Below are 23,397 nucleotides of genomic sequence, written 5' to 3' on the forward strand. Positions count from 1 at the left end.
ATAGTAGCTACAGAGGTTCAAAAGATCGTGAGGAGGGGAAATTTGTTATTCGAGCTCAACATCCCAATGTGGATAAAAGGATAAATACACTTCTCATCAAAAAAATCGAAACACTTCCGTTTTCATTGTTTCTGTCCGAATTTAACACAAAAAAGAATTCATACGATGAAAAAAAATACATAAATGTATAGCTGGCAGTTTGGCCATTACAGTAATAAGCGAAAATTCTAAATTCAAAATTAGAATTTCATTTGTTTATCTTATAAACGAAATGAATCACTGTTTTGAGACAAATGTGTGTTTAGGGTTGGAGTACATTTAGCGTTTAAAAACTAAAAATTGGCGCCTATCCTTAAACTTTTTGTTTTTTATTTCAATACTGTGACTTTGGGACGTCTGAAAAAAGGTTTTTTTTCTAAAACGTATGGATACTTCGCCCACAGAAGCCGCCCAAGTTGTGGCATTGCTGGATTCTGGCCTTAGTCAGCGTGTTGTGGCTGCAAGACTGCATCTAAGCCTGTCATCTGTTCATAGAGTCTATAAACGTTATCGGGAGACTGGTTTGTTCACGCGCCGTTCAGGATCTGGCAGGAATCGGGTCACTTCTGAGCGAGATGATCGATTTATTGTAACAACTTCTTTAAGAAATCGACGCCTTAACGCTTTTCAACTGCAGCAGCGGCTTCGTGTTGTACGAAGGGTGGCTGTAAGTGACTCTACAATTAGAAGAAGGTTGAAGGATCGTGGACTGGTACCGCATAAGCCAGCAAATGGGCCGAAATTAACTGCAGACCATCGAAGAGCGCGCCTTAACTTTGCACGTGAGCACCTAAATTGGTCATACCTACAGTGGAGCAAAGTTCTCTTTTCTGATGAGTGTAAAATTATGCTGTATGGTAACGACGGAAGGAACAAGGTCTACAGAAGAGACGGAGAACGCTATGCACAATGCTGCATTGAAGAAAAGGTCAGCTATGGTGGCGGTTCGTGGACGGTTTGGGGAGGAATCAGCGACGACGGTAAGACAGAGCTTGCTTTCGTGTCTGGGCCACGTCTGCCTGCACTAAACTGTCATCGGTACGTCGAAGAGTGTCTCGAGCCTCATGTGATGCCCTATGCACATTTTATTGGCAACGGCTTCATATTCATGCACGACAATGCTAGGGCTCACACCGCGGGCGTCGTACGAGATTATCTTAACGAAGTCGATATCTCTATTATGGAATGGCCAGCAAGAAGCCCGGACATGAATCCCATTGAACATCTGTGGGATGAATTAAAGAGACGAATTCGAGCAAGAGATCCTGCCCCAGAAACACTTAGCCAGCTGCAAGATGCAATCCAAGAGGAATGGGACAATATACCACAGCATGTGATCGTGACTCTCATCCGATCGATGAAGAACCGTATGGAAGCAGTAATTAGAGCTCGGGGAGGGAATACAAGTTATTAAATAAACGTTTTTTAGCTTTTTTTTTCATTTACGTGTGTTGTTTTATCCATTTCCTTTATACTCCATACGGAATAAAATGACTCATTTAACAAAATACGAAACCTATGAAAAATTCATTTAAATTTAGAACATTAACATTAAGATTTGATAAGCTCATATTACTCACTATTAAACGACATTTAACATTTATTCCTAAATGTACACATTTTTCTGATAATCCTGACAAAACGTAAACTTGCAAGGTGTTTCGATTTTTTTGATGAGAAGTGTATATTTTGTTCTACACGAAGTAAGCAGAAATCAAGTCACCGAAATGTATTTAATTTATTTTCGACGTTTTCTCCTTTTAACAGTTTTGGATATTATTGCGGTAAGTATTTCCTTATTCTTGTTTTATTATTAATAATAATAGGTAAGTATTTAAGTGGATCAGTACACTTAAGGAAGTTAAACTGAAATAAAAAAAACTCTTCTTACCGAAACGGCGTCAAATGTTTTAAAATCATTTTGTTTAACACAATTTCCATTGTTTCAAGTAATTAATGGACTTACCAAAAAACTAAACTAAGAAAAGAGTAGAAAAATCATATTTTTTTATCTTCTTCTTGTCGTTTCGATGGCATTAGATTTCTTCAGCCCAGTATTCCTCCATTTTTTTTTATTATTTATTTGTTTAAGTACCTTTCTTATTTTCTTACTTTTTTATATTTAAGTACCTATTCTGATCCGTGGTACCTAGCCCAGTTGATACAACGCTTGCCTCTCACTTTGAGGTCGCAGGTTCGAATCCAGCACAGGCCTAAACCAGATTGTCGAGTTTGTTTTCGAATTCATATTTGGACCATAAATGATTATTACGTGCTCAGCGGTGAAGGAAAACATCGTAAGGAAACCCACATTCCCGAGAAATGCATTTTATGTATGGTATGTGACCTAATCTGTATCGGGTTGGTTTTCCCTTCGCGGGCTGGAAGGTCAGACAGGCATAAGCAGTCGCTTCTGTAAAAAGCCGGACCTGTCAAAGCTTCAGGTTAGGTTAGGTAAGCGGACCCTGTGAAAAACGGGATAATGCTAGACAGATGATTGGTGTATCCATTCTAACGTATTGATCTTTTATCGTTCACCCCAGAGTTTCGAGCTGATCCCCGAGCGAGCGAACGTAACATACTTTAACGAAAAGTACATCACTTATGCTGCGGGAAACGTGCGGCGCGCCGGCCGGCGACTGCCGTACTTCATCAACTTTGAAATCACTATCAGGCACACTTGGGGCAACAATGTAACGGTATGGACTTACCGAAGTATTTTTAATTTTTTTATTCCTGTATTGGGCTAGTTTTCCGTTCGCGGGTAGGAAGGTCAGGCAGGCAGTTGCTTTTGTAAAAAACCGGACCTGTCAAATCTTCATGTTAAGTAAGCTGTGAAAAACGGGAAAGTGATAGGGGGATGATGAAGTATTTTGATCGACCCTTGTAGGCCGATTATGATATGCGCTGAAAGAGGGAAAATGACGATGCTATCAAAGTCGGTATCGGGGTCCTGAAACGTGTTGTTGTCGGCTAATTAGGCACCTCTAAGGTCCAGAGTAATCAGGTCGTCAGGATCTTACAGGTATTATAATACTGAATCAAGGGTCGCGTTCCCCTAGGCACCCTTAAGCATGTTGTATCTCTCCTTCCGAGAAACTGTGAAAGGCATACTTACAATACAAGAAATAAAAATGAAATTGCTATTCAAAATTCTAGATTAAGTAAATTAAGTTCATCTTTTTTGGGGTTATGTATACGTTTTTACAATAAAATACCAGATAATATTTTAAATTTGTCAGAAAATAAATTTAAAGCTCATGTGAAGCTTACTTTATGTAAAAAAGCTTATTATAAGATTAATGACTACATAAATGATAAACTGTGTTCCTCTAGTTATTAAATAACTTGTAATATGTACCATTGGTTTTTAAAAGATGTGTTGCTGTTGCAGTTTCTTGTCATTTCTTCTCCTCAGCTATAACACCTTGCGAAATGACGTAAATTCAAAAATGTTATGTTGACCTTCAACAAGTTTATTCATGATAATTACATTGAATAAATGATTCTGATTTCTGTTGTCATAACATAACATAACACAAATAATATCCTATACAGGGTGTTAGTGACATCGTAACGAAAACTGGTATGTATGTTAGTGACACCGTAACGAATACTGAGGGGGATGATTCAGATCATGATTCTGAGTAAATATCAAGTGGAACTTTCCGTCAAAAAGTATGGGATGGAAAATAATTTAAAAAACACAAAAATGTTCATGAATTTTCCGACAGGAAATTCCACTTAATATCAACTCAGAATCATGATCTGAATCATCCCCCTCAGTATTCGTTACGGTGTCACTAACATCCATACCTACTTGTATGGCTACCTGTAGGTATGTACTGATACGGGGTGTAAGTGACATCGTAACGAATACTGAAGCGGCTGATTTAGCTCATTATTCTGAGTTAATATCAAGTGGAATTTTCAATCGCAAAAGTATAGGTAGAATTGAAAATACTTAATTTAAAAAATCATTAATTTGCGACGGAAAAATCCACTTGATAGCAACTCAGGATCATGGTCTGAATCATCCCCCTCAGTATTCGTTACAGTGTCAGTAACACTCTGTATACGTCCCACTGCTGCTAGTTACAAGCCTCTACTTCACCATACTGTTCCAGTGCGGGTTGGTGGAGGCTTAACGTGCCTTTGCACATTACAAAATATTTATTTGTAATATTTGAAGTTACACTTTTAACTAAACATGACTTTCAGGTGCACTACTATTTCTACGAGTTTCTACATAACGAGTATCGTCGCTCATTTCTCGAGTTTCACTTCAAGCTCTGTGATTTCTTCAAAAACGAGCCATACATTGGCAACGCCGTGTTTCGTCAATACAGAATCAAATGTCCTGTGGCAGCTGTAAGTGCCTAGCTACTACATTTACTTATCGAGACGATGGTTTAGGAACAAAAGATTTTAGAGTTACAGATTGCTATATCAATATAACTTACGTCTGTACATCATGAATCCAGTTCTATAGGAATCAATACAAAGACACGTTAAGCCGGTGGTCCCGGTTACTACTCACTGATGTAAGTAGTCGTTACATGAGCCATGCCAGGGGCCTTTGGCGGCTCTGTAATAACCCTGACACCAAGCGGGATGTTTGGTAAGCCCGCATTGCCATAAAAAAGTAAAAGATGTTACAAAGAAAAAATACTGTGCATTTAAACTAGGTATGGTATGTAAAAATCATGCAAAAAAGTACAAAAATATATACATAACATAAACTGCCTATATACGTCCCACTGCTGGGCACAGGCCTCCCCTCAATCAACCGGAAGGGGTAACAAAAATATACAATCCTTTAAATCTCAAGATCTGAGCCATGGTAGCCCAGGAAGAACGCTGGACTTCCACTATGAGTCGCAGGTTCGTATCTCAGCGTGGGTCTAAACCACAACAAACACATACATAGGTACGGTCTCGGTTAAATCCCAATCGGCCTAAAGCAATGATTTCCAATTGTTTTTTGCCTCATAAATTATTATCACGTGCTCAGCGGTGAACGAAAACATCATGAGGAAACCCACTTTCCCAGGAAATGCCTGTCAGAGGTATTCACGTGACATAACACATCTAGTTTCGCAGGGTAACTACAAGATGATGAACATGACGTTTACCGTGGACAAGTTTCCAAACGTGGTGCCATTCGAGAAGTCACGGGTGTATATATATATTTATTTATTTACTTCGGAAAACAAAGAGTTCCATTGGTGTTAGTAGCACTTAAAGTAGGTTAGTAAAATTAAACTAAACACAAAACAAATAGGATTCATAATGCGCCTATTGCCACGCGCACGAGATGCCACATAAGCGGACAGTCTGGACTGTGGGCGACCACCTGCAGGATGCTGCTGCCACTGGCGCGCACGCGCCTCAACAAGGACGCACATCGCTTGCGCAGGATCGCCGGGAAACCGTCCACACGCTCATCCGCGAACATGCCTGAGGCACTGCAGTAGCGCGGCAGCTCCAGCAGCATCCTAAAGGCGTTATTATATTGGACCCGCAGGGCATTAAACGATTTTTGGGTATACTTGCACCAGAGGCTGCTTGTATAAAAAGATTGACAATAAGCTCTAAAGAGCGTGATTTTCACTTGCTTTGTACAATGAGCAAACCTCCGGATAATCATATTTGCCCTCACCGCCAATGCCCTGCGTTCCCGCTCTATGTCCTCGTCGTCCCCGAGGTCCTCCGTCAACACATGGCCCAAATATATAAACTTTTCAACTCTGGCAAGCTGAGTGCCGTTTATGGTCAAAGACGGAATCACATTTGGATATTTATTCCCCGATTTAAACACCATAAACTCACATTTTCCAGAGTTGTAAATCAGGCCATGCGATTGAGCGAAGCCCTCACAGATCGACAAGAGCTTTCTTAACGAACCTATTGTCGGTCCCAGCAACACCATATCATCGGCGTAACTGATGTTATTTACGCAGAGTTCCTGTATATGGCAACCGACTCGGGCGCTGCTGAGACCACCAATAAGCTCATTAATATATATATTAAAGAGACGGGGAGAACTAAGCCCTCCCTGCCTCACACCACACTCTAAACGGTATGCATCTGACACTCCGTCTGCCCATTTCACAAAATTTGTTTGGTTGGAGTACCAGTACCTGAAAACTGCCAACAACTCAGGTCGAAAACTAATTTTCTCGAGTTTTTCCCACAGCAGGTCGTACGACACTAAATCGAACGCCTTCGAGAGATCGAGAAAAACGGCGTATACCGGAGTACTCCGCTCAGTGTAATATCTGACAGTATGCTTGACACTCAGAATAGCACTTTCAGTAGATAGACCGGCGCGGAATCCAAACTGTGCATCGTGCGGCTGAAAGCACTTACTCAAATGAGCGTCAAGCAAACTGTCAAATACTTTTGCTATAACGGTGGCTAAAGAAATTGGCCTATAATTGTTCTTATCCGATATATCACCAGTCTTTTTCTTTGTTATTGGCACTACTAGTGTCTTCATCAAATCAGGCGGTAAATAAGAATGGACAACACAGAGTGACAGAAACATGGCTAAAACTCTAGGCAAGTGAAGCCCGGCATGCAGCAGATGCTCTACGCTCAGGCCGTCGTGGCCGGGTGACTTCCCTCTCTTCATATTTTTTATTATAGCAGCGACCTCACGGCCAGAAAAACAGATAAGCTCCCGGCCATCGAAGGGCCCAGCAGAAAACATCTGCCGCTGTGATGGACCAAGAGGAGACTCCACCCTGAAATGATGTTTAAATAAATTAGCTATTTCGACTGAGTCACTCACTCCGCCTACATGGACAGGTATGCCAGGTCTAACATTTAACTTATTAGTGGCTTTCCAAAAACTACTAAAGTCTTTTTTGGCGTGATAAGATGCTATTATATCCATTCTAATACTCTCCTGATTTTTCTGACACCATCTGAGTCTCGATTTAAATATTTTCTGAGACTCACACATCTCGTTAAAAGCTAAACCATTAAGTGGCTTCCCCTGTAAGTGCCATATATGCGTCTTGAGCCTAGCCAGTCTATAAGCACCATTTACGTGCTTGTTCCAACCTACTAAGGATTTTTTTCCATTTCCAGTACGTGGAATGTCCTCTCGGCTCTGTACAGCAGCTTTACTAAGCACGGACACTATTTTTGCATACATGTTATCCAACAAAAGCTTGTGTTCTTCAGATGCACATAACCCCCTACAACAAGTTCTACATTCTGTAGGAAAGTCAAGCATTCTAAGCTCCGTGTTACACAAATCATGATACAATCTTATTTGTTCGTCATTTCTAACTCCCCACTTAACTTTATATTTAAAGTTAGATTCATCCGCAGTTAAAGATACTTTAGGCACAATCTTTTCTAAATTACAATGAATCACTAATGGGTAATGATCCGACATAAAAACATCTTTATTTAAAATCTTAACATTTTCAATAGTAAGCCTGGCGGATTGTGTTACTAAGCAATGATCAAGCCAACGAAGTGATCCACGATAAGGGCATTTAAAAGTAAAAGCACTTGAATCTACACCCAAGATATCCTCATCAGCACAGAACCAGTCCTGTTCGGAGCAGAAGCTTCTCATTTCATTACTGAAGTCAGTATTTGGGTGAGCGTTGAAATCACCAACAACGTACACAGCCTCAGCGTCACTGCTTGCGACCACAGACGATATTTCACTGAGACATTCGGTGAATTCTAAAAGGTTTGTCGAGCAGTTCGTAGGCATATATACGCATAAAAATAGGATGGTACGATTCCTCATTACACCTCTGATGCCCGTTATCCGAATATTATCAATAGGTACCACAGAAACGTCCTGGAAAATTCCTTTCCGCCAAAGGATAGCGATTCCTCCATAAGGTCTGCCTGGAAGAAGACCCGCAGACGTGTCGACCGAAGACTTTCCCGTGTACTCGAAATCATCATGTATACTTGCAAGAAACGGTATGTCATGTGGTAATAACCACGTTTCTTGGAGCGCCAGCAAATCAGCATCTTTGCATAGTCTTCTAACGCAGTTGACAGATGTCTTAACGTTCTTACAGTTGAAACTGACTAAAGTAGTGGTATTCAAATTATGCATTTTGTTCGGAATTTATTTCTGTTTTCTGCGATCTAGCTTTGTATGGTAAATACCTTCTAAAAGAAATACCATCAGGCCAGAGCTTATCATCTAGAAATAACTCAAGTTTGTGTTTTGCCACATTTAACTTAAAAGCATTGTAGGGTTTCTTCGTTTTCATATTAATCTTGGAGAGAGTCACACTTTCGTTTGTCCTAGCTAAAACGTACTCAGCAATGTCATTCGCCGAGGTATCCTTATGTACATTTGATATAAACAACGGAATCTTAATTTCAGCAGCTTTGAAATTTCCAACGGGTTGAGCTTTACCGGTCGTCTCTATACGATTCCGAAGACGCTTTCTCTGCACAAGTACCCATTCCTCAGTAGGCTTCTGTGTTGCTTTCACGCTGTCACGAAGCACATCGGCGGCCGTCTTTCTATTTGGACGCTTATTCGATACATTTGCGGTAGTCAATTCCGACCTACATTCGTCATTTTGAATTCCAATAAGAACATTCACGTTTTTGTGGTCACAAGAAACATTCGTCTTTTTGCATGCGCTAACTAAACGTTCGCCGTTTTGCGGAACAATGTTGCGTTCCTTATCAGCTGCTCTCGAACATAAAACCGGTTGACTCGTCGTAGCCGCAGTCGACACCACGTTCGCCGTACTAGCTGATCTGTTGTTTTGATTCGGTGTACTCGTGCAAATCGAACTATTTGATGTTAAGTGATGTTTATTTTGTGTAGATGTATTTTTAACTAGAATTTCAGATTCACAAGTACTGTTTGTGTGCTTGTCCTCTAACTGTGGACACACAGTCATATATGTAGTGTTAAGTGAGGAAGATAAGTTTACGTCGGAGTTTTGCACGCAAATATTTGTTCCCCGCTTAGTGTTTACATTGCCGTAGTCAAGAGGAGGGTACTCCGGCAAGATCTCTGGTAAATTATTGAAATGAACATCCCGTAAATTTGATTTTAATGCTATAATCTCATTTTTTACCTCTTCCAGTTGATTGACTTTGACATAATCTTCTTTTATTTCGCTAATATTGTTTCGTAACAGATTCAATTCCTTCAACAAGCTAGTTACATCAATGTGATTAAATGTAACTGGCGGCAATAAGTGTAGGTCTCTTGCAGCAAAAATAGGAATCAATTCAGGATCAGTCCTTTTCAATAAAACTATAATATCATCCAATTCTCTCTGCGACTTCCCATCTCTTCGCCTATTGATTTTGGGCATATCGGTAGGCATTGACTGAAATAGAAGCTCCTTTGCGTTATGGATGTCCTGTGCGGAGAACGCTGTCACACAGATACGCACAAGATTGTCCTCGTCCATCACGTCAATTTTTACCGACTTCAAAAAAGGAGGAGGTTCTCAATTCGACCGTATATTTTTTTTTTTTTTTTTTTTTTTTTTTTTTTTTTTTTTTTATGTTTGTTCGGGCATATCTTCGTCGTATATGAACCGATTTTGATAATTCTTTTTTTGTTTGAAAGGAGATATACCCAAGGGGGTCCCATGTCAAGGAAGTCAGGATCTGATGATGGAAGACCAGAGAAATCGAGGGGAATTTTCAAAAATCGTAGGAGTGACTAGTGCGTTTGTAAAGTCATATTGATCGGATCGATCTTTAGGCTTCGGGAAAACTTCCCGACCTTCGAAAACTGGTCAGCATCAGGGAGATACCCTATGGCCTGGCAAAACTATACAACCTGGAGCAATTTTTCTTTCACGAAACGTATTTAAATCTTGATCAAATTCAATCGCCGGTGCAAAAAAACAAAATGGCGGAAAAAAAAGATGGCCGCCATACAAAATTTTGTCGATTTTGGAAGAAGCCCGTTTGGGTAAAAATAATGTATGGGGCGCTTACTCAAAACGTCATGTAGAGTACGGAAATACTTTCTGGTCACCAAAAACTGCTCCGCATCAGAGAGATACTCTACGGCCTGGCAAAACTATCGCACGTGAACCAATATTTCTTTCAGAGCACTTATTTAAATCTTGGTCAAATTCCATAGCGCGTAAAAAAAAACAAAATGGCGGAAAAACAAGATGGCCGCCATACACAATTTTGTTTTTTCAGAAAATGTCTCGGGATATAAAATATATATCGGGGTTGTGATCGGATCGTCATGTTAAGTATGGAAATACTTCCCGATTTTCGAAAACTGCTCCGCATCAGGGTGACACCCTACGGCCTGGCGAAACTATCACACCTGAACCAATTTTTCTTTCACGAAACCTATTTAAATCTTGGTCGAATTTAATGGCCTGTGAAAAAAATACAAAATGGCGAAAAAACAAGATGGCCGCCATACAAAATTTTGTTTTTCCAGAAAATGTCTTGGGGGTAAAAATGATGTATAGGGGTGTGATCGGAACGTCATCTTTGAAAACTGCTCCCAATCAGGGAGACATCCTACGGTCTGGCAAACCTATTGCACCTGGATTTTGTTTGTTTCCACGACACCCATTTAAATCTTGGTCAAATTCTGTCGCCGGTGAAAAAAAACAAAATGGCGGAAAAACAAGATGGCCGCCATACGAAGAGGGACAGTTTCGAATAAACAGGACACGCGAACTGCTTTAGCAGCGAGCGAACCACGCGAAATCTACTGTATCTATATGTATGCGTGAGTGTGTATGATAGCAGCTTCCACTGACAACCACATGTGTGTATGTACACATACACATGTGTGTGTGTGTGTGTGTGCGTGTGTGTGCGCGCGCGCGCGCGCGCGCGCGTGTGTGTGTGTGTGTGTGTGTGTGTGTGTGTGTGCGTGTGTCTGTGTGTGTGCGTGTATCTGTGTGTGTGCGTGTGTACGTGCGCGTGTGCTCGTGTGCGTTAGCGCGTGTGTGAGTGTGTGTGTGTAAACATGTTCATCAATAATAATTGTGATCACTACTAATAATATATTATATTATTATATATGAATATAAATCAGAAAATCTGTCTGTCTGCATCCTTGCTCGGTCTAACCATCACTTAAAATCGTAAAATAAAATAAAATTTTTAACAAAAAAAAAACCGACTTCAAACGCAAAACTAAAAAGCAATAAATAAATTTACTTCGCACAAAGTAATTAGTACGTATTTTCAATTAGTTAATTAATTTATAATTCTGAAGTCGGTGCCAAGTAAATGCTACAACAACCCTACTACAATATCAAATTACTATGTACACACAATATTGTTTAATACCTATATCAAAGCAATTACAAAACAATGTCAAACAAAAAATTACAAAACAATCAGTATTGAAAAATATATGAATCGGTACTTCGTTGTAGCATTTCCTTGGCACCGGCTTCAGAATTATAAATTAATTAACTAATTGAAAATACGTACTAATTACTTTGTGCGAAGTAAATTTATTTATTGCTTTTTAGTTTTGCGTTTGAAGTCGGTTTTTTTTTTGTTAAAAATTTTTGTTTTGTATGAACGCTAGTACTTCGTTCAACACTATATTGCAGTTATTGCACTTAACAATGTTTGACATTGTTTTATAATAACTCTTAGTTTCGCAAACACATCAAAAATAACCGTGCGCGCGCGCCCGCTCGTGGGTAGAAAACTGATGCAGTCTTCGAGCAGAATGAAAACGGAGACATGATTTTCAAGGGGTACGCGGACATACTCATGAAAAACAGGCCGCTAAAACGGCGAAAACGACCATGGTATAATTACACAAGGTATAAAAGTGACAGCTAACATGTCAAGGAAAATATAGTCTTTTTTGAAAAATGTGAACATTGTGTTTTTATTTTTAACCTAGAAAAGAATAATTAATTTATTTATTTTAACCCGCCCGTGACCGTTACCGGTGCAAAGGTGCCCACTCGCCGCATTACCGTGCTGAATAGCTTTTTTTTTTGACGTGACTTATTGTAGATTTGCCGCAGATGGCATTAACTACTTGGCCGGACAAATGGGGAGCGCTGAAGGCTCTCACCCGGTACAACGTTTAAGACAACAGGCCTGAGGGTGCCCAGTTGGGCGCGAACCTCGGCTCAGGGCGTCGTCTGAGAAGAAAAATATTTGAAAGAATTAATCGACCCTAGTGGGTCGATAGCGATAAGCGCTGAATGAGGGAAATCGTCGACCACGCCGGCGGGTGCTGAATAGCGTTGGCCAACCTTTGCTCCAAGAACGAACCGGAGCGGGAGTCCCCCGTTTTTTTTCTGAGCCTGCGACCTAACTCTGAAATGAGGATTCTGGTGTCTGCTCCCCAGTTGCCAAAGGTCTCCACAGTAACGGGCACAAAATCGTACAGTGGCGCCAGTGCTGCGTATTATTCTCTTTTCTTCTCAGCGGTGTCCTCAGCTGCTACTGACGGAGAGTGGACAATTGCATAAACATAACATAAACTGCCTATATACGTCCCACTGCTGGGCACAGGCCAATTGCACCAATTGCACCGGACAATTGCATATCAAGGTGTAATAAAAGACGATATACTGACTAAGATTGAGAAGGGAATGTTAAGTTGGTTTGGACACATAGAGAGGATGAAGAATAACAGGATTACGAAAGCAGTAGGTATATAAAGGGAAGGTTGGTTGTAGGGCTGGTACAGAAAAACCTAAAAGGTAGAAAGGACATTGACAAAATTGAAGATGTCATTAGAAAAGGTTCAGTTAGATCTACTCTGAACCGGCATGCGTGTATGAAACGATTGATGAATGTGGAGGAAGCAAGAGAAGTATGTCAGGAAATAGGCGTGAGTTTATATATGCTACATTTCAAGGTTAGCCGCGCTGACGTCATCTAACTCTAAATTGACATTTTGTAATAAATAAATTACCCACGACTAATATTTATATTTATATATTTTTATAATATTTATAAATATTTAAGTAAGTACTTACAGTTTTAGTGATTTTATAGCTGTGTCAAGTGATAGTAATTAAGTACGTTAGTCAGTAGTTATTAGTTTACAATAATACAATTTAAGGTCTTGGAATGTTGGAGATACTTAAGTAAGTACTTACTAATTTAATGGTAACAGTCATGTAACTTACGTCATCCATCGGCTAGCATAGCAATGGCGGCTTTTCATAGGATTGAGCATAAGACCTTGTTTTATTATAACTTTGTGGCTGCTAAGGAAGTAATTGTTAAGTATAAGCACTGACATTATATAATTAAGTATGGACTTAATAAGTACCTAAGTATGTAAGTATTAGTAATGCTTTAGAGTCAATAAAAAGTTATGGAATACATAACATTGTACCTATTTATTGTACAAGATTCCATCGATTAGGTGCAACGTTGATAATCGCGGCGGTGGATTGAACATCAGCGCTCAAAAAGTGGGACGCAAAGTTATTGTTAATATGGCGACGTTGACAGTACTTTACCTCAGTGCGCGATTAGGCGCCGAACTGGCAACACGGGGAAGTGCGTGGTAAAAACTTGCAAAAATAGATGCTAAACGCGATAAAAGAATAATATGGACAATCATATTTTCTAATAAGTAATGAAAAAAAAAATAATAATAATAATAAAGTTTATTTAGGTAAAATCTAATAACACGACACGACAACTGACATCTGACCTGATGATAACTGTGCAACATCAGGACTGTTGTCTAAATGTTGTACCCGATGAGGCCCCTCACCCTAAATTAAGCTTCAAAAATAAAAAAATAATATACTTAGTACTTACTTTATATATATCAATGCAATTAAATCTAAAACTACGAGTACGAGTTTCAAGTTTATTTATTTCTGAACAATTTTTATATTGTGTCGAAAATTATACAAAATGTATAACACAATAAAATAATTCAATTCCCGTGGGATCATCAGTCGGTTCTTCTCTTCTAGCAGTAGCTCATAAGTTCTTCAACGGTACAAGGTTTATCACAGCACTCGGATACAATCTGTCGCTTGCCTCTGACCGTTTCCAGCGCTCTGGCAACTCTTGGCGTGATCCACGCCCAGGGCTGGTCAGCCCTCTTGTCCAAGTTGTCCGCGTACTGGCAGTGGAACGCTATAGTCTTCGCGAGTCTCCTGCCGCAATACACCTCGCCCACGTCTTGAGAAGAAACGTAGATGAAGGACAGAATTACGAAGAAGGAAAAGGTGATGAACTTCATGGTGATGAGGTAGAAATTCTAAACTGCTGAAGCTGGTTGAAGCGTCCTTTTGTGTTTAAAACACCCTGTGTTTGTAAAGAGCCCTGTGGTAGCTTTGGTCTTCTAGCAGAAAAGAGTTGAATTTGCGCTGATGTGATTGGAGTTTTCCCTTCCGATCTTTGGAAATGACTTTTAATGTTGTACCTTACTTGTTTTGGATTTAAACAAAGACTGAGGAATTCGAAACAGAAACCTTGTTTTATACCCCCATTACGTCATAAATATTCAATGGAAACAGATAAAATTAGTTCCTGTAGGTGTGAAATAGGTAAGTACGCTGATTATTTTGAATATATTTTGAATTAATTAATATTAACTTAACGTACGTCTCGCGTAGCACAGCCGTCACAATAAGGCGGATACAACCACTACGCACGCATTGCACGTAGCATGCACGTAGCATGTACGTAGCATGGCGTGTAGCGCACATGGCTCCTAGGAAAATAGACATATGGCATGCAGCGCATGCTTCATGGCGTGCGGGGCACATGCCTCGCAACGTTTGTATTCGGCTAATCTGAGCACGGTTAATGGGATGGGCAGAGCCACAAGGTAATCAGAAGTCGCCTTGCAGCTTTTGCTATGATAAAACATTTGCAGCAGTTCTTTTATGTCGCGTTTTTTACGACTTGCCTTGTAAGACAAGCAGCCGACCGCATTCTATTTTTTATTTCCACAAGATAGCAAGTAGGTACAATAGTTAAGGCATGTCTACAAAAAGGTAAGTACCTACATACTTTGAAATTGTCTACAGAAAAGAAAGAAAAAACCGAATGCACTAAGCAGAGCCCCATATTTTAAAATACCTATACATAAAATGATAGCACGAGTCATCCAATTACCTAATAGCTTCAATTTAATGGATGAATTATCTTTTTATTCGTGTAATGTTCTTCTGTATTATTTTATTTTTATGTATAAGTTTAATAAAATTCTTTCAGCGAGCAGGTGCAGAGGTACAATGTAAATAAATACGAAAGAAAAAAATGTTTTCAAGAAATTTTCGTGTTTTCTTCCTCATATTCTCTTGTGATATAATTTTCGTAAGTAGTTTAATATATCATTTATTAGTCAAATCTTAATACTAAATATACAATTTATCAATAAAATTATTAAAAAAAAACATCCATAAATAACCCGCGCCCGACCGTTCCCGGTGCAAGGTGTAGTAGTTTAATATGAATATTAAGTAAGTAGTCGTTACATGAGCCATGTCAGAGGCCTTTAGCGCCCTTTAACCCTGACACCAGGGTTGATGAGGTTGGTAATTCACCTGAGCCATGCCAGGGTCCTTTGGCGGCTCGATAATAACCCTTCACAACCCACAGGATAGAAAAGAAGAAGAAGAAGAAACTGTAAGCGTTTAGAATAAAAAAAGAAACAAATGGCGATTAAATGCCCGGTCTCATACCTTTTCGCCTGTTTTCTCTCTCTCTCGCTCTATAGCGCCGCACCGTGAATGGCAGTGGATCGTAAAATTTTGCACCCGATTATTCTTTCATTCTTCTCCTCGAGAAGCCTGTAACAACTGTTTAAAAATAAAACATTAGATAACCATTTTTAAAGTAAGTAGTTTAGATTTCCGCGACGAAGCCCGCGATCTCCTCATTTTCCGTGAGGCAAGCCTATAATAATACTCATATTCTTAGATGTCATATCATACTTTGTTTTAAGTTTACGCGGTTATTATCATAATTAAAGCACATAATAACGGGTTATTACCGCGTTTAAATGGGGATATGAGACTCCCGATATTTCGACACTGTTGCAAGTGCCATGATCACGGGATGACTGATGAGATTGGAGTGGAGTAGGTAGATCCATAATTTCGGGAGTCTCATATCCCCATTTAAACGCGGTAAGAACCCGTTATTATGTGCTTTAATTATGTCATATCATACTGCTACAAAATAATACGAAAAAAAATATATAAGTACGGTCGAATTGAGAACCTCCCCCTTTTTTGAAGTCTGTGAAAATAATGACGTCATGCCTCTACTTAACTTTACTGGAGTATAAAAGATAAGGTTGGGCTCAGTCTAAGGTTAGGTGATTTTGAGTTGAGCTCGATTCTAAATGGTCATTTAAATTTTCTAAATAGTCACTGTGGAGAAGAGAGAAGTCTCTTCTGATGAACGCCGTTTCGAACGCCGGTACCGGACTTGCACCAATTAATTATTAATTAAATTAAATTTTATTATTTTCTAGTTTTTGTGTACTTCGCTTGCAAGTGTATAAATTCCTACCTACATGTTCTTTATTTATTGTACTTACCTATTTGTTCGAGCATGATATTATGTTGCAAATTGGAAGCGACGATGGTGAATGTCGGTATACGGACAAACCAAAGTTGATTTTTGTTGTACCGTACTTATTTTTAATAAATAAATAAATAAAAAGGGTTTTATTTCTGTAAATCTATAACAAACAAGTTACAGGGGCTTCCCTAAAAGTAGTCAGATGACACTTGTGATGGGAATAAATAAAAAAAAAAAAAAATAAAAAATAATAATAAATAAATAATTAAATAAATAATAATAATTAAGTGCAGTTTTTCACTAACACAGTTAGCTCGAACATTACGCGCTACGACTCCCTACCTATCTGAAGCCAAAACATTCTGTTCAAAACAGTTTACTCTATTTTTTTTTGACGTGACTTTTGTAGATTTGCCGCAGATGGCATTAACTACTTGGCCGGACAAAACTTACTCTATTTGGTTAATACACTTGAATGTGCAGGAAACAATAGTGAAGATGTCAGGATCGAACCAAATGGAATTCCATAGTCTCTGCTTACCCCGGTGGGAAATAGGCGTGAGTTTGTGTATGTATGAACGGGACAGAGTCTAAGAAGGGTTGAGATAACATCTTCGTAAACGAGTGTACCTAAGTCATGTTGAAAAAAGAATTCCGCGAAAAGGCGAAGTTTTTGCGGAGGAAATTAACTTTTCTTATTTCTTTCAGTGTGTAATCGTAGGCCTACAAGTGATTCCTGAACGTGCACAGTTGACGTACATGAATGAGAAGTATATCAAGCATGCTGCCGTCAATGTGCGGAGATACAGCCGCAAAAGTCCATATTTTATCAACGTCGATATAACTATCAAACATACTTGGGAAAATAATATCACGGTAAAACTTTCCTTCTTCTTCGATCGTGTGGGTTTTTTTTGGTCTTTTATTTACTTAAGGGCTTTTAATCCCCAATTTTAAGCCCCATCGATCAAGACTGACTAAAACTGATAAAAAATCATATTTAATTCATGCCCCCACCCACAACAGCCTAAGATGTGATGCTGTGAGGTGGATTACCAACCTCATCAACCCTGGTGTCAGGGTTATTATTGAGCCCCCAAAGGCCCCTGACATGGCTCATGTAACGATTACTCACTTACATCAGTAAGTAGTAACCGGGACCACTGACTTAATGTGCCTTCCGAAGTACGGATCATCTTACTTTGAGACAATTAGGTGATCAGCCCGTAATGTCCTAACCAAACTAGGAATCACAAAGATTTTTGTGATATGTCCCCACCGGCATTCGAACCCGGGACCTCCAGATCGTGAGCTCAACGCTCAACCACTGGGCAACAAAGGCCGACTAACTTTCCTTATAAGTATACTTACTTGTTTTTTAAATGGTCATTTAAATTTTCTAAATGGTCACTGTGGGTCCTGTTCTACATCGGCTTGCTTCTCTCTTCTGATGAGGGCCGTTTCGAACCCCTGTACCAGACTTGCACCAATTTAGTCATCATTATCATCAGTCGTACGACGCCCACTGATGGGCATAGGCCTCCCCCAAGGATCTCCACGACGATCGGTCCTACCTACCTTGTAGCGGGCCTACCCTGCTCGATCGAATCAGAAATGAGGAGACCCGCAGGAGAACTAAAGTCACCGACATAACTCGGAGAATTGCAAAGCTGAAGTGGCAGTGGGCAGGACACATAGCGAGGAGAACCGATGGCCGCTGGGGCGGAAAGTTTCTAGAATGGCGACCACGTGTCGGACGACCAATTTAGTAATATTTTTTGATCATTGAGCCATGTCAGGGGCCTTTGGCGGCTCAATCACAATCCTGACACCAGGGTTGATGAGGTTGGTATTCCACCTCACAACCCACACGATAACAAGAAGTAATTATTAATTTACTTAAGTGCAGTTTGCACTAATATAGTCAGCTTGACCATTATAGACGGCGATACGTCTCACTACTCAAGTTGGTCTAAAGCCAATAAGTACTCTATTTGATGACTTACTATTGAATGTGGAGGAAGTAAGAGATGTCAGCATCGAAGCATATGGAATTCCATAGTCTCTGATTAACCCGGTGGGAAATAGGCGTGAGTTTATGTATGACATAACAGCAAATACTTTATTTCAAAAACAGGAAATATAAAATACTTACAAAACATAAGAGAAATTATATAGAAAGAGTACAATAGGTTATAATAATGATAATAATTTCTTTATTCAGGTAAAAAGGCTACCCGTTGGAAATATAAATACATAATTTTAAATCTATAAAATAAAAATAAAACTGTAAAAGTTAATACTAAGTACTTATAGAAAGTTACAAAAATTATCACAGTTATTTCCCCTATTCCCAGTAGTCTTACCAGTTGAACTACTGGGAATTTCCTTCCCAACAGACTTACTGAATAGTAAGATTTCGCTTTTCCCAAATTAAGTCTATTGGGAAGGATAATCCCAGTAGTTCAACTGGTAAGACTACTCGGTAAGACTACTGGGAATAGGGGAAGTTATTTACGATTCTCACCCTGGTGCACCTCTTGCTACGCTCTGGAATGTATATAAGTATGGATGTATTGTTTTAAGTTTACATAATTAAATCACATAATAACGGGTTCTTACCGCGTTTAAAGCAGGGATATGACTCCCGATATTTCGACACTGTTGCAAGTGCCATAATCACGGGATGACTGACGAGATTGGAGTGGAGTAGGTAGATCCATAATTTTCTACGGGCAGAAATATCTGTCTACCCTCTTTCTTTCACTTCAGTCATCCCGTGATCATGGCACTTGCAACAGTGTCGAAATATCGGGACGCGGTAAGAACCCGTTATTACGTGTTTTAAGTATGGATGTATGTGTTTTATGTCATCACATCATCATCACCAGCCCATTAACGTCCCCACTGCTGGGGCACGGGCCTTCCCTATGGATGGATAGGGAGATCGGGCCTTAAACCACCACGCGGGCCCAGTGCGGATTGGTGGTTATTAACGACTGCTAATGCAGCCGGGACCAACGGCTTAACGTGCCTTCCGAAGCACGGAGGAGTTCGAGATGAAAACTTTTTTTTTTGTGGTCACCCATCCTATGACCGGCCTTTGTGAAAGTTGCTTAACTTCAACAATCGCAGACCGAGCGCGCTGACCGCTGCGCCATCGAGCTCCGAGAGTGTTTTATGTACTTATGTATAAACGCCTAACCTTTATTTATTTACCTGTTTCTAGACTGACTTCCATTTCTACGAGTACCTACATAATGAGTATCGTCGTTCCTTTCCTCAATTAAGCTTCAAATTGTGTGACTTGATCAGAAGCGAGCCTTATATTGGCCACATTATAGCATCGTATGGGGTTAACTGCCCTATCTCACCTGTAAGTGATTTGTTTCTCCTTTTACGTAATCAACGATGGCATATCTATAATATTTTAGGTAGTTTCTTAAGTCAAAGATAAATTATGAAATTCTGATTAAGTACACTTAAATAAAGACAGATCGAAAGGTGACAAAAAATGTTTTCTTTTTTCTATTTAACTTACTTAAGTATCTATGAATTCTAATAACCAAAAATTTAATAATAACTGCCACATTTTGTCAGGTTTTTTATAACGTCACAGGTTCCTTTTTCATACAAGTTCCATAGTAATTTCGTGTTTTGGCGTTTAGTAAAAAGTTACTGGTCAAATCAGTTACTTTGGAAACTAGCCTATTCCCTCACGAGTCATACACAGTCTCCATGGTCTAGTTGTTGGAGCGTTGGGCTCATGATCTGGAGGTCCGGATTCGATTCTCGATGGGGACATTGTCGAAATCACCCTGTGAGACTGTCCTTTGTTTCATTTTCCGAAAAAGTAAGTTTTGTGCTTCACGTTAAGTCTTTCGTCCCGGGTTACCAGCCCAAACACCTCCACCAACCCGCAGTGGAGCAGCGTGGTAGAGTATGCTCCATACCTCCTCCGGTTAAAAGAGGGGAGGCCTGTGCCCAGCAGTGGGACGTATACAGGGTGTTAGTGACATCGTAACGAAAACTTTAACGGATGATTAAGCTCACTATTCTGAGTTAATATCAAGTGGGATTTTCTGTCGCAAAAGTATGGAACTGAAAATAATTAATATAAAACACTAATATTTTTGTGAATTTCCCAACAGGAATTTCCACTCGATATCAACTCAGAATCATGGTCTGAATCATCTCGCTAAGTATTCGTTAACGCTAGGGAAATGACTTCTATAGTTTGGAAAAAAAAATGAATAGTGTAGTAAGTAAGTACTTATTTTTGCAGGCCAGTGTAGGCAGGTAACTAGAGTTATAATTTTCTTTTTTACAGGGCCGCTACAAGTTTATGAACGTCACAGTCCCCACACAGAACTTCCCAAACGTTTTCCCCTTTGAGAAGGGAAGAATCAAAACAAGATTCACGCAGAATGAAAACGGAGACATCATAGTTCTAGCGCACACTGACGCAATCTTCAAACAAAACGGACAGAAGAACAAACCTTAAATAATAAACCAAAAAATAGATAAAAAATAAAAGGGAGCATTTTTAATTGAGCCTACTTGCGTGTACTTTTGTTTCTTTTTAAATAAAAATAAATAAATAAATTCAATTCTTTATTCTTCTTTTTTTTTCTTTTCTTTTTTTTCTTTTTTTTAGTTTTAGTAGTCTAGTTTTAATTACTTATTTGTAATTTTAAGATTAATAGTTTTATATGGTGCTTAAAGTGTAATAAATAAAAGTAAGTAAGTACTTAAGTACATTAATATTCAAGTAATATTATTGTATTGCATGTTTTGTGTTTTGAATTAATTTTGCGAAGATTTATTTTTTTAAGTATTTACTTTACTTTTGAATTAATTGGTATTTAGTAAAAACAACTATTCAATATTTAAATTTTTTACTTGGGTGATATATAAAAAATAGATAGAAATAAATAAAAAGATCGAAAGAATTTCGCATGGACAGGAGGAGGACCCGGTAGCACACTCCAAACAATTCATACAAACAACCTCTTTTTGCACAGACACTACACATTGACGTTATCGTACACGCGCATCTGTGTGTGTGACGTCTGACGCCATACGATTCAAGTCTAAACTGTGTTCAAGGGGGGATGAGGTAAACCTAGCTCAAACGCTGGTGGGGGGCGGAGAGTTGCCGTTCTACACGTAATATTATTCCTTATACTATGCCGGTGGTGTAATGGTTAACACGCTCGTTCTGGCTCGACAAGAGCTGCGGGTTCATGTCCCGTCCGAGACAGATTTTTTTTCAATTCAAATTTTCTCTTTGTGAATTAATAAATGAGGAGCTCGGTGGCGCAGCGGTTAACGCGCTCGGCCTGCGATTGTTGAAGTAAAGCAACTTTCATAGGATGGGTGACCACAAAAAAAAGTTTTCATCTCGAGCTCCTCCGTGCTTCGGAAGGCACGTTAAGCCGTTGGTCCCGGCTGCATTAGCAGTCGTTAATAACCATCAATCCGCACTGGGCCCGCGTGATGGTTTAAGGCCCGGTTTCCCTATCCATCCATAGGGAAGGCCCGTGCCCCAGCAGTGGGGACGTTAATGGGCTGATGATGATGATGAATTAATAAATATACTTAAGTACATAGATAAGACGACGACGACGACTAAACGATTCATTTATAACCAACATTATAGAAGGAAAAATTGAAGGGAGGAGAGGAAGGGGTAGACCTAGGATAACATTTATGAAACAAATAAAAGAGAAGGTGCAGGTCGTGTCGTATCGGGAGGTGAAGGTTTTGACGGGAAGAAGAGAGGAATGGCGATTACTCCACCGACAAGAGAACAGGTCTTAAATAGAGAGAGAGAGACATAGATAAGATTAAACTTACGCGCCCGTGAAATGTAAAACCATTGAATGCACACAGGGTGTTAGTGACACCATACCGAATACAGGGGATGATTCAGTCCATGATTCTGAGTTAATATGAAGTGGAATTTTCCGTCGCGAAAGTATTTTGAATCACCCCACAAAGTTTTCATTGCGGTGTCACTAACAGGTGTGTTGCTACAGGACATCCCATTTACTACCTAAAATGAACAATATACTTAAATTATTATTAGTTATGTATTGAATAATTATAAGAAATAAAAGTTATTTTAATATTCAAATATATTTGATAAAGAACACATCACTAATTTAAGATCCACGCTCTTATCGGTGTAGCATTCTCCATGCTACTTTTACAAGGAAAATAGGGCAGTGGTTTCCCTCTTACCTTTCGATAAAGGACACAATGATGTGAAATAAAAATATTGCCTTATTATTTTTATTTTATTTATTTGAACACACACAAAATTAACACACATATAAAATAGATGGTACAGGTAATGGTGCTCCCACACTGCCGTTAGAAAATGTTTAATAACGTTAGTAAACATTTGTTAGCAAACATTTAATCACAAATGTTAAAATAAATTTTCATGTTAAAAAATGTTTTGGTGTTATAAAATGTTTACAAACATTTTCTAACGGCAAGTGTGGGAGCACCTTAAGTTTCTTTATTTTATTACTCAAATGATTATTCTTTTCCCTTAGTTTTGCTCTGCACGGCTTTGAAGAGAGCATCGAGGTGGCCCTTGGCAATGATGTCGCCATTTTCGTTTTGTTCGAAGGTGGCGTACACTCGGCCCTTCTCAAAGGGAAACACGTTGGGGAAATTCTGCGTAGGCAGCGTAATGTTCATCAGTTTGTATTGGCCCTGAAAACAACAAAAAAGTTTCTCGTTTTCAAACGAAGACAATCGGACTTTTATGGTTAAGGCACACCCCGGACACTTCATACAAACAACCTCAATTTACACAGACACTACACATTGACGTTATCGTACACGCGC

General features: G+C 39.3%; 1 protein-coding gene across 1 annotated transcript; it reads left to right on the plus strand.

Moving 5' to 3' along the window:
* Nucleotides 1-1,728: 1,728 nt before the first annotated feature.
* LOC126367624 (uncharacterized) lies at nucleotides 1,729-11,847 on the plus strand. Its single transcript, XM_050011239.1, has 5 exons — nucleotides 1,729-1,823; nucleotides 2,583-2,738; nucleotides 4,261-4,410; nucleotides 5,143-5,221; nucleotides 11,714-11,847. The coding sequence occupies exons 1-5, from the start codon at nucleotides 1,767-1,769 to the stop codon at nucleotides 11,845-11,847; spliced, it is 576 nt and encodes a 191-aa protein (XP_049867196.1). The 5' UTR covers nucleotides 1,729-1,766.
* The last annotated feature ends 11,550 nt before the right edge of the window (nucleotides 11,848-23,397 follow it).

The sequence above is a fragment of the Pectinophora gossypiella genome, chromosome 6, assembly GCF_024362695.1.
Source record: "Pectinophora gossypiella chromosome 6, ilPecGoss1.1, whole genome shotgun sequence".
Taxonomy (NCBI): domain Eukaryota; kingdom Metazoa; phylum Arthropoda; class Insecta; order Lepidoptera; family Gelechiidae; genus Pectinophora; species Pectinophora gossypiella.

What these genes read in the sequence shown, in the direction of transcription:
- LOC126367624 (XM_050011239.1), top strand. Translation starts at nt 1,767, where the DNA reads ATGTATTTAATTTATTTTCGACGTTTTCTCCTTTTAACAGTTTTGGAT. An exon ending in CTTGGGGCAACAATGTAACG is followed by an intron (nt 2,739 to 4,260) that starts GTATGGACTTAC and finishes CATGACTTTCAG; the next exon opens with GTGCACTACTATTTCTACGA. An exon ending in TCAAATGTCCTGTGGCAGCT is followed by an intron (nt 4,411 to 5,142) that starts GTAAGTGCCTAG and finishes CTAGTTTCGCAG; the next exon opens with GGTAACTACAAGATGATGAA.